We start from the raw sequence: 11,091 nt of genomic DNA, 5'->3' as shown, positions 1-11,091 counted from the left end.
GGGATGCAACACAGATAGCATCAGTAGTTGGTTAATGTAGGCTATATTTATATAAGGCTATAAGCTTTGATGGGGAGAGAAAAAAAAAAAAAAAAAAATGCACCCATCAAGAAATTTGATGCAGGTACAGATCTTACTGGTAAAATATTAATGATCAGCCATATACACTTGTATGGATTGTAAATATTTTTACACCAACTTTCTAGAAGTTTAGAAGCTCCAAAACTGCATACAAGCTTGAACTATATAACAGCTTTTGAATCTTCCCCAAATTTTAGTTGAATGGTCAATGCCTACAAAAATGTCATTAAAACCTAGCAACTAACTTAACCCCTTTGGTACACTTAAAATGATCAAAATAAACCCACACACAAAAGACTGCTTTGTTTCAAACATTTATTTTTAAATTCTAGAAGACAACACTTCACATTGTAGCAGGTTTCTAGAGCCCCTTAGCCCTTGACAGAGTAGTAGCGGCTTGAGAGAGAACTGCGGGATGGTATAGAAGCAGGAGCATTCAGGTTGTACGTGGAACCATAGCTACTCAAGAGCTCAGAAGCACTGGATGTTCCTTGGCCATAAACACCTGGCTCATAACGCAAGAGCTCTGAAGGCTTAAGACTCTGTGCACCATAGTTGCTGGAGAACTTTTGCAAGGAAGTATATGCATTGGCCTGTGAATTGCTGCTCACTTGGTTGTTTAACTGGACATCTGACCCAGATTCACGTAGAGCCTGCGCAGTTTGCGGAACACCAGAGAGCATGCTAACAGAAGATGCTTGGGCACTCAGGCCTAGAGATGGAGCTAGGTTGGAACCTGTGGGCCGTTGCAACATCACAAAACGCTCAATTTGGTTACTGCTTGGGGAGTCAAAAGGAGCTTGAGATGAGGGTCCTTCAACTACACCAAGGAGACCCTGGGTTTGCAGAGAGCCTGAGCTATACAAGCCATTTGAGTGCTGATCACTGGTAGACTGGCTAGAAACAGCTAGGGGTGAGGAACCAAACTTGGCATATGCATGGGACCCAGGGTTGTACTTCAAAGGGCTTTGAGAATTGAGAGAAAAGCCACCATAACTGGTGCCACCACCCTGTGCAGAAACATACAGTCCAGAATCTTTTGAAGATGGGCCTCCTGCAGATGACAGGGAAGAGAACCTACTCTGCATTGGAGAGCTTTGAGATAGATCAATTCCCTGTGATACAGCTGCACCTGAGGTCTGAATACCTTGTGAAGGCTGCCATCTTTGAGACTTCTGGCTTTGGGACACAGAATAGCTTTGAAATGCTTGGCTGGGCTGGCTGGCAACACCTTGGGGTGAGGACAATGATACACTTTGAAAAGAGGATGGAGACCCAGGGGCAAACTGACTTGTGGTACCTTGAGGCTGGAGTGACCCACCATAAGCAGCACCTCCCTGCAGGGTGAGTGGCAGAGAGGACCCTGACTGGGTGCCAGAGCTAGAGGTAAACTGCTTCCGCGAACTCGGGACTGTGGCAGGCTGACTAGCAGCACCTTGGGCTGACGATAGTGATACACCTGAAGATGGAGACCCAGGGACAAACTGACTTGCGGTACCTTGAGACTGGAGTGATCCACCATAAGCAGCACCTCCCTGCAGGGTGAGTGGCAGAGAGGACCCAGTCTGGGTGCCATAGCTAGAGGTAAACTGCTTCTGTGAACTCAGGACTGTGGCAGACTGACTGGCAGCACCTTGGGGTGAGGATAGGAATACACTTGGAGATAGAGACCCAGGGGCAAGCTGACTTGCAGTACCTTGAGGCTGGAGTGATCCACCATAAGTGGGGCTTCCCTGCAGGGCAAGTGGCAGAGAGGACCCTGACTGGGTGCCATAGCTAGAGGTAAACTGCTTCCGTGAACTCAGGACTGTGGCAGACTGGCTGGCAGCACCTTGGGGTGAGGATAGTGGTACACTTGGATAGGAGGATGGAGACCCAGGGGCAAACTGACTTGCGGTACCTTGAGGCTGGAGTGATCCACCATAAGCAGCACCTCCCTGCAGGGTGAGTGGCAGAGAGGACCCAGTCTGGGTGCCATAGCTAGAGGTAAACTGCTTCCGTGAACTCAGGACTGCAGCAGACTGACTGGCAGCACCTTGGGGTGAGGATAGGGATACACTTGGAGATGGAGACCCAGGGGCAAACTGACCTGTGGTACCTTGAGGCTGGAGTGATCCACCATAAGCAGCACCTCCCTGCAGGGTGAGTGGCAGAGAGGACCCAGTCTGGGTGCCATAGCTAGAGGTAAACTGCTTCCGTGAACTCAGGACTGTGGCAGACTGGCTGGCAGCACCTTGGGGTGAGGATAGGGATACACTTGGAGATGGAGACCCAGGGGCAAACTGACTTGCAGTACCTTGAGGCTGGAGTGATCCACCATAAGTGGTGCTTCCCTGCAGGGTGAGTGGCAGAGAGGACCCTGACTGGGTGCCATAGCTAGAGGTAAACTGCTTCCGCGAACTCGGGACTGTGGCAGGCTGACTAGCAGCACCTTGGGCTGACGATAGTGATACACCTGAAGATGGAGACCCAGGGACAAACTGACTTGCAGTACCTTGAGGCTGGAGTGATCCACCATAAGCAGCACCTCCCTGCAGGGTGAGTGGCAGAGAGGACCCAGTCTGGGTGCCATAGCTAGAGGTAAACTGCTTCCGTGAACTCAGGACTGTGGCAGACTGGCTGGCAGCACCTTGGGGTGAGGATAGTGATACACTTGGATAGGAGGATGGAGACCCAGGGGCAAGCTGACTTGCAGTACCTTGAGGCTGGAGTGATCCACCATAAGTGGGGCTTCCCTGCAGGGCAAGTGGCAGAGAGGACCCAGTCTGGGTGCCATAGCTAGAGGTAAACTGCTTCCGTGAACTCAGGACTGTGGCAGACTGGCTGGCAGCACCTTGGGGTGAGGATAGTGATACACTTGGATAGGAGGATGGAGACCCAGGGGCAAACTGACTTGCAGTACCTTGAGGCTGGAGTGATCCACCATAAGTGGTGCTTCCCTGCAGGGTGAGTGGCAGAGAGGACCCTGACTGGGTGCCAGAGCTAGAGGTAAACTGCTTCTGCGAACTCAGGACTGTGGCAGACTGACTGGCAGCACCTTGGGGTGAGGATAGGAATACACTTGGAGATGGAGACCCAGGGGCAAGCGGACTTGCAGTACCTTGAGGCTGGAGTGATCCACCATAAGTGGGGCTTCCCTGCAGGGCAAGTGGCAGAGAGGACCCTGACTGGGTGCCATAGCTAGAGGTAAACTGCTTCCGTGAACTCAGGACTGCGGCAGACTGACTGGCAGCACCTTGGGGTGAGGATAGGGATACACTTGGAGATGGAGACCCAGGGGCAAACTGACCTGTGGTACCTTGAGCCTGGAGTGATCCACCGTAAGTGGCACTTCCCTGCAGGGTGAGTGGCAGAGAGGACCTTGACTGGGTGCCATAGCTAGAGGTAAACTGCTTCTGTGAACTAGAGAAGGATGGAGACCCAGGGGCAAATTGACTTGTGGTACCTTGAGGCTGTACAGAACCACTGTAAGTGCTACTCATTCCTTGTGAGGCTAAACCAATAGAGGTCCCAAACAGAGCCCCCGAGCCACTTGTTGCCTGGCTATAAACAGCACGTTGTGGCATGGGAACACTCACATATTTGGTAGATGACGCAGGGGCATACAGACCCAGAGTGCCCTGAGGCTTCAGATATAAGCTAGAAGTAGAGCTACTACCTCCCTGCACAGGGAAACGACTGGAAGTTAATGGAGTGCCAGGACTGCTTTGGGTGCTTGTGGACTGGCTAGAAACCCTTATAGGCAAGGGGCCAAACTTCCCATACATCAGGGATCCTGGGGCATACGGACTAGAGTTAAACAATTGGGACACACTATAACTGCCACCTTCTACTTGTGTGGGGATAAATTGCCCAGAACTTCCAGACAATTCAGGCCCAGCACTGCCCTGAGAAGTGGAGCCCTGAGTCTGGGTAGACAAAATGCTTTGAGAAAGGCTACCCTGAGTATCTAGAAGTGAAGCAGGACCAGTTGACTGGGAATCAGAACTGCTTTTAGAGCTACCTATAAACAAGCTGGGAGAGCCCTGACCATTAGTAAACTGGCTAGAGACCTCCAATGATGAGGGCAGAAGCTGACCAGAGGTTTGAGATTCAGGAGACAAGTCAGACGAGCTAAGCCCTACCATTTCCCCTTGAAAGAAAGAGCCAGAAGCTTCCAACAAACTGCCAGAACTATCCTGAGAGCTAGAACTATACAGACTGGGGGGACTCTGATCACTGGTAGACTGACTAGAAACAGATGAAGAACTGAGCTTGGTATAGGAGTCTGGGGTATAGTGACTAGAGGCACCTTGAGACTGAAACAAACGACTGTAACTGCTTTCATCCTGAGGTGAGATGGCTTGACTAGAGCCTTCTGAAAGTGGCACTGGGCTACCTTGAGAAGTGTAAGTGGCACCTGGAGCAGATGAACTGCTGTAGGAGATACTCTCCTGAGAGAACACAGGCAAAGCGGCTTCCGCAGATTCAACACCAGAGGTTTCCTGGGAGCTGGACATGTACAAACTAGGGAAGCTCTGATCGCTGGTGGACTGGCCAGAAGTGCTTTGTGTAGAAACACTAGCAGTATCTGTAATGGTTGTTCCAGAGCCCTGGAGCAATGTCAAACTGCCTGCTTGCTTTTCACTTAAGGGTAGAGGCAAGGAAGCAAAAACTGAGCTGCTTGGAGCAGTTTGGGCATAGGACATCGATTCATGGTGGCTGGAATCATGACCTTTTACAAACTGGAGCAAGTTAAACCTTTTCAGGGGTCTGTTAGTGAATAAACTTGAGCCCACTTCTTCAGGCAAAGTCCCAGTCACAGGGACCTCTGAAACAGATGACTGGACTGCATGAGGTGAGAAAGTATTGTCAGAAGGTTGACCCCACCGCTGGTGGGCATTTGAATAAGCTCCACCTGTGAATTAGACAAAATAAAAAGCTTTGTAGACGGACCTCATAATTTAAAAAAAAAAAAAAACAAACAAAAAAACCCCAAGACAAGGAGAAAGAAATTACCTTTAAATCCATAAGCACTACTCAAAAACAGAAAGACTACCAACAAGGGTAACCTACAAGCAAAAAGTAAAAATAAAAAGCAAGTTTAGTATTTACAGAATCATTCACAAACACAGCTTGAAAGAATAAACTCACCTTTTCCACCCTTGATCCATGGCAAACAAAAAAGACCCCTGAATACTCCAAAACCCAAACATTCAAATCACCACACAGAAGATAAAAATCCAAGCATACATGTAGCTGGAGATAAGTGTATTTTATAGGCCTTCATCAGTCCAATTAGAGTAAATAACTAATTACATGAAACATCTTTCACCTGGGAAACTAATTGGGTGTTAAAAGATAATTGATGATTGTTTTATGAAGGCTCTGATACCGTCTGCTGTTTAAACATTTTAAAGCAGATAATTAATCCAGACTTTCACTGTGTAATGTCTACATAGGATATTCTCATTCACCTTAAGTCGGGTGCACATTCTGCGATTTATAACAGTCCTTTATGATTGTTGCTTGTCAGACTGTATGAACATGATCCTCACGTCACACTGTGGGATCTCAGCTGTCATTTATGTCAGACTGTACAATAGTCAAGACGCGTTAAAAACGGACGCGCACATGAAAACTCGTCCGGAGTGGCTAACAAAGACATCTCTAGCGTTAATTTTGATCACGGCGTGTCTTGAAAAGCAAAGACAATTTGACGTTTGTTGTAGGAGAAGTCACACTGAAGGACTGTGCGCCAAATCTTCTGGCACTGCCAGAATTTCGTCTGAGGAAAAATCTGATCGCAACAGTCATTAATCGGCTGTCGGTGAATATGTCAAACTAGCTATCAAAGACTACAGATTTTAGCCTGGGATTACAGGAATCTTTTAGGATTCTCAAAATTTGTCTCAGACGACCAAATCGTGGCCAAAATCGCAGTGGTTTCACAGACAAGGCTTAAGCTAGTCCCAGACTAAAATGCATGTTTGAGCTGCTTTAACTGAAAACAACTTACACTGACATATCTTAAAATATGTCAGTGCCGTTGTTTTGTCTCAAGATGCACACCAGTAATGTTTTTTTTTCTAGGGCATGTTTATAAAAGATACTTAAATGCCCTAACTGAACAAAGGCTTAGGCTAAGCCCTGTCTGTGAAACCGGGCCAAAATGTGCCTGATCATTTCAGGATGACCTTTCTGAAATGTTTTGTGAAATTGCCATAATGTAATGCAGACTTTGCAGAGAGACAATTACTGATATACAGGGCAGATATGTTTTAGGATCAGGCACATGCAGAAATCAAAGCTCAGTTTATGGTAATTTGGGTGGAGACTGTCCCTTTTATTATTGTCTGACTTAGCAAATCACATGAACATGGTTAAGCAAAACAACTAATTTTGACCATACATCTTACAAAACGTGTATGCACAATTAATAAGAACCACCTTATGTTTTGTAAAGTCCCTAGTACCCTGTTGTGCAACTTACATCAGCACCAAAATTAACATCAGTCCATCAGAATTTGCATTGCTGCACTATTATATTTGATTACTTTAATCATGATCATTAATTCACACCACATCAAGATTTATTTAATGGAGAAACTGGTCACATACATATTTCCAATATATTGTTCATGCATTAGGATAACAATTACTTCATTATTTATTCACTTGATATCACGCACTGTACTGCAGTATGTGTGTATATATATATATATATATATATATATATATATATATACACCAAAATGAATTAGAATAAATACATTGCTTACCTAACTATACATTACACATTTTTATACAAAACATAAAGTAACAGTACAACAAAGCATGAAAAAAAAATCTTGCTCAGTGTTTTATTTGCTTCTTTGATTTGATAGGGCCACTGTGCTTATCTATTCCTTTTTAATGCATTCTATGAACATACAGCTTCCTTTTATACTGGAAGGTAGGTAGGTAGGTAGGTAGGTAGGGGTGGGTGGGTGGTTAAGGTAGGTAGGTGGGTGGTTGGTAAGGTAGGTAGACAGATAGAGAATTCATTATAATGATGACATATTCATAGAATACATTAGGCCATTAAACATTAATCTTGGCACTTTTGAAATAAAGAAACAGGCTGTTTTGTGATGCATACTAGTAGCTTTGTCAGTTGTTCTAAAGTTTTGCGGGCTAAAAGAAAAGTTGGCCTTTACATTATATACCACTTGGTCAGAACACTGTTTGACACAGATCTACACACACACACACACACACACACACACACACACAACATCCACACTGCAGTGTAGCAACGATATTCATATAATATTTGCTTTACTATTTAGCAACACTTACATAATAAATAAATCGCAAGAACAGCAATGAAAAACAACTTTGAAATCCATCAGTGTAGACTTAGGGTACTGGATTTGAGCAGAGATTGAGTAACATCTAGAAGTGTAGAAGACAGATTCACAGGTGCTTGAGAGACAAAGTGAATGAACAAAGAAAGAAGTAAGACTAATGCTTGGAGTCTCGAGGATAAAACTCAGCCAAAGTGCTCTGAGGAATCCTTTTCAGCATCTCTTTGGGGAAGATTCTTAAGAGCTGCCAGCCAATGTCCAATGTCTCGAACACAGTTCGATTCTCATATGCACCTGTGATACAAAACATGTTAGGCTTATTCTGACTCTATATATAGTGCAGCCCATTGTCATTCATGGAATCATATTACATTTCATTTAAAATAACAAAAAAAAAAAAAAAAAAAAAAAAACAATAAGATTTTTTATTTACAGTAAACAGTGCAGTTATTTTTTTCCAGTGCAGTTATTTATTTTTTCTTTCTTTTTATTCTTTCTAACTGTCCTTTCTCACCAAACTTGAAAAAAGGATTTTAAATGCAAACTATGCATTCCTAAAGAGCTATTCTCACTTGGGTGAACATGCCTGACAACAAACCAAAGTTTTTGTTTCTTTATACAATGCTGAAAAACCATTGACAAGTTATAATCATTTGGTCATGTGTCTGCAACCACTGCAGTTACACATATCAGCACATCTTGAGGTGCCAATAAGCAAAAAAGAAAAAAAAAAGAATCAGATTTATTAGAAAGTAATAAATATAGTAAATGCAGGCATTTCTTATGGTATTTTTGAGTGTTAAGTGTTTAATTTGAAAGGGCCATAAAGAAATAGTGCACCCAGAAATAAAAATTCTGTCATCATATGGTAACTAAATAGCTCCAAATGACTTATATAGTATGAAAAAAATACTATGGGTCAATGGGGACCAGAAACTGTTTGGTTATCAACATTCTTCAAAATATCTTCTTTTGTGTTCAACAGAACAAAGAAACTCAAACAGGTTTAGAACAACCTTAGGGTGAGTAAATAATGACAGAATTTTTATTTTTGGGTGAACTATCCCTTTAAGACAAGATTTTAACATCATTCCACAGGTGCCCTTCTGTTGTTACTTACCCTGGGAAATAAAGTTCTTCTCAAATTTCTGTAAGAACTCCAAGTACAACAAGTCATCTGATGTCAGTGCTTCTTCCCCAACTACAGCCTTCATTGCTTGCACATCTTTCCCGATAGCATAGCAAGCATACTGCAAAAAGGAGAAGCTTTGTCACAGACAAATCAAATGTCCATAGACAATGAACTCAAAACATCAGATAAATAAATATATGCATTAAAAAAAAAAAAAAAAAAAAAAAAAAAAAAAAAACACACACACAGTTATTTGTGAAAGAAACCCAATGCCTTTAATTTCTTTACAATTTACATTACCGTTCAAATGATTGGGGATAGTATGTTTATTTAATTTTTTGAAAGAAATTACTACTTTCATTCAGCAAAGATGCATTGAATTGATCAAAAGTAAAATTAAAAATAAAAATTCAAGACTTTTTTCACAAAATATTTCTATATCAGTGTTTTTAACATTGATAATTCAGAAACATTCAACATTCAGCAAATCAGCATGTTTGAATGATTTCAAAAGGATCACGTGAGTAATGATACAGAAAATTCAGCTTTGCATCACATGAATAAATTACATTGTATAATATTAAAATAGAAAGCAGGCATTTTAAATGTAAATAATAATTCACAATTTTTACTGTATTTTGATTTTTGATCAAATAAATGCAGTCCTGTTGAGCATGAGAGACTTATTTAAAAAAAAAAAAAAAAAAAAAATATTACAAACCCCAAACTTCTGAATGGTAATGTATGTTCATCCATATTTACCAGCTGATTAGAAACATCTGAGTGGTCTTTGCGTGTCATTCCCTCGCCAATGGCTGATTTCATCAATCGAGACAAAGAAGGTAGTACGTTGATAGGAGGATAGATCTGCATAGAAATATCAATAGTTGGTATAAAACAGCACATGAGATTTATTGATTAAGTATACAACTAATGTTCAAAGTGTAAGCTTGTTTCCATCACTTGCCTGTCTGTTATGAAGCTGTCTGTCCACATAAATTTGACCCTCAGTGATGTAGCCAGTTAAATCCGGAATAGGATGGGTAATATCTGCAGATAATAGTAAGCAAACCATTAAAGTAGTAAGCCAATGATGATATAAGGATTAAAAGATGAGTAGGTAGATGTTTGCTAACCATCGTTGGGCATAGTGAGGATTGGGATTTGAGTGATGGAGCCATTGCGTCCCTCCACGCGTCCGGCCCTCTCATATATCGTAGCCAGATCGGTGTACATGTAACCTGGGAAACCACGTCGACCAGGAACCTCTTCTCTAGCAGCAGAGACCTTCAAGACAATGATAGAGTTTAATGTATAGCAAAGAGTAGCAAGTTTAGCCTTAATCCAGAATTTATACTGACTAATCAAGTCAGTATAAATTCACACATTATATCGTACCTCTCGTAAAGCCTCAGCATAAGAGCTCATGTCAGTCAATATGACCAGCACGTGCTTCTCACACTGATAAGCCAGAAACTCAGCTGAGGTAAGTGCAAGCCGAGGGGTGATGATGCGTTCAATCCTGCAACAGGTAAATCAAACTTTTTGGTCCAAGTTGCACCAAAATCTTTATATAAAAATAAAGTCTTATCATGTACTCACATTCACATTGTTCCAAACCTGCATGACATTTTTGAAAGATTCTACTTTTAACTCTTCTTTAATTCATTTAGTTTTGTTCTAACAAGTTTTTTTGGATGTTTTTATGGTGCTTGTGTGTATCTTTTGAAGCTTAAAAGGCTACATACAAGTTTAGAACGACATGAGGGTGAGTAAATTATGACAGAATTTCATGTTTGGGTGAACTATCCCTTTACTTTCAAGAATATTTGAAAGAATACTGACGTGGGATCATTGGCCAAATTTAAAAATAGGCACACGTTGTCCATGGACCCGTTCTCTTCAAAATCGGACTTAAAAAATCTTGCAGTCTCCATGTTGACCTAAAGATACAACTAATGTCATGAAGATATCACACTGGTATGGATGCATATATTTAGATTGCAAAATCAGAAGTGCTCCTCACCCCCATGGCAGCAAACACAATGGCAAAGTTATCCTCACTGTAATCCATCACATCTTTGGATTTCTTCACCAATCCCGCCTGACGACAGATCTGTGCAGCAATCTAAAAAACACACATTACAGTGAGCAAAAAAAAAAAAAAAGGATAAAAGGTTCAATTGTTAACTGCATTAGACTTATGTACTTAGATTAAAATAGGCATTGTTTCTTTTATCATTTGATTTTAGCACATTGTTAGAAAACATTGTTTTGTTTACTGTGTTTTAATGTGGTAAAAAGGTTGCATTTGTTCTCGTGCCGTGTTGAGTGGTTCTGTTAAATACTAAGGCGTGGTCAGCTGAATTCAATAATGACTTTTCAGACAGCTATACAATTGGTTAGTATACCGAGGCAGCTCTCGTGGGAAGACATCATCGTCTGAAGACCAAAGAATGTAAAGACCAGCAAGTCTACCTGCGCGAGTCCACCGAGCAAGGACACCGACAAGGCACTTGAGTATTGCTTTTTTCTTTCCTTCCTCTTTTA

General features: G+C 42.1%; 3 protein-coding genes and 1 long non-coding RNA gene across 16 annotated transcripts in view; 1 reads left to right on the top strand and 3 right to left on the bottom strand.

Moving 5' to 3' along the window:
* Positions 1 to 382: 382 nt before the first annotated feature.
* LOC127520375 (uncharacterized) overlaps positions 383 to 11,091 on the bottom strand; it is a 19,746-nt gene continuing 9,037 nt past the window's right edge. For 9 of the 11 annotated variants that reach the window (XM_051908370.1, XM_051908369.1, XM_051908368.1 and 6 more), the window contains 5 exons: positions 3,182 to 3,316; positions 2,576 to 2,983; positions 2,117 to 2,377; positions 1,778 to 1,912; positions 383 to 1,381 (listed from right to left, as the gene is read on the bottom strand). In XM_051908370.1, coding sequence (XP_051764330.1) covers positions 453 to 1,381; positions 1,778 to 1,912; positions 2,117 to 2,377; positions 2,576 to 2,983; positions 3,182 to 3,316 — 1,868 coding nt within the window. In that variant the 3' untranslated portion in view covers positions 383 to 452. Of the gene's footprint in view, positions 1,382 to 1,777; positions 1,913 to 1,981; positions 2,378 to 2,575; positions 2,984 to 3,181; positions 4,979 to 5,079; positions 5,133 to 5,214; positions 5,329 to 11,091 lie in introns of those variants that run through there. The other 2 variants (XM_051908373.1, XM_051908374.1) reach the window with 2 other exon arrangements.
* The window catches only part of LOC127520392 (uncharacterized), an 18,358-nt gene continuing 8,788 nt past the window's right edge, over positions 1,522 to 11,091 (top strand). For 2 of the 3 annotated variants that reach the window (XR_007932099.1, XR_007932098.1), the window contains exons 1-3: positions 1,522 to 1,665; positions 1,864 to 2,067; positions 2,866 to 3,069. This is a non-coding gene — a long non-coding RNA (uncharacterized LOC127520392). Of the gene's footprint in view, positions 1,666 to 1,863; positions 2,068 to 2,265; positions 2,464 to 2,865; positions 3,070 to 11,091 lie in introns of all 3 variants that reach the window. The other variant, XR_007932100.1, reaches the window with a different exon arrangement.
* The window catches only part of LOC127520384 (V-type proton ATPase subunit B, brain isoform-like), a 39,810-nt gene continuing 35,779 nt past the window's right edge, over positions 7,061 to 11,091 (bottom strand). The window contains exon 16 of the transcript XR_007932097.1: positions 7,061 to 7,298. The gene's annotated coding sequence lies outside the window, so the exon portion shown is untranslated. The remainder of the gene's footprint in view (positions 7,299 to 11,091) is intronic.
* LOC127520389 (V-type proton ATPase subunit B) overlaps positions 7,331 to 11,091 on the bottom strand; it is a 6,772-nt gene continuing 3,011 nt past the window's right edge. Inside the window, exons 2-9 of the mRNA XM_051908419.1 lie at positions 10,568 to 10,669; positions 10,387 to 10,484; positions 9,940 to 10,063; positions 9,678 to 9,828; positions 9,509 to 9,591; positions 9,304 to 9,408; positions 8,530 to 8,659; positions 7,331 to 7,703 (exon numbers count right to left, since the gene is read on the bottom strand). Of these exons, the coding sequence (XP_051764379.1) occupies positions 7,567 to 7,703; positions 8,530 to 8,659; positions 9,304 to 9,408; positions 9,509 to 9,591; positions 9,678 to 9,828; positions 9,940 to 10,063; positions 10,387 to 10,484; positions 10,568 to 10,669 (930 nt within the window). The 3' untranslated portion in view covers positions 7,331 to 7,566. The remainder of the gene's footprint in view (positions 7,704 to 8,529; positions 8,660 to 9,303; positions 9,409 to 9,508; positions 9,592 to 9,677; positions 9,829 to 9,939; positions 10,064 to 10,386; positions 10,485 to 10,567; positions 10,670 to 11,091) is intronic.

Source organism: Ctenopharyngodon idella, chromosome 10 (assembly GCF_019924925.1).
Source record: "Ctenopharyngodon idella isolate HZGC_01 chromosome 10, HZGC01, whole genome shotgun sequence".
NCBI classification, from domain to species: Eukaryota; Metazoa; Chordata; class Actinopteri; order Cypriniformes; family Xenocyprididae; genus Ctenopharyngodon; species Ctenopharyngodon idella.
This window is presented reverse-complemented; position numbering and strand designations above follow the sequence as displayed.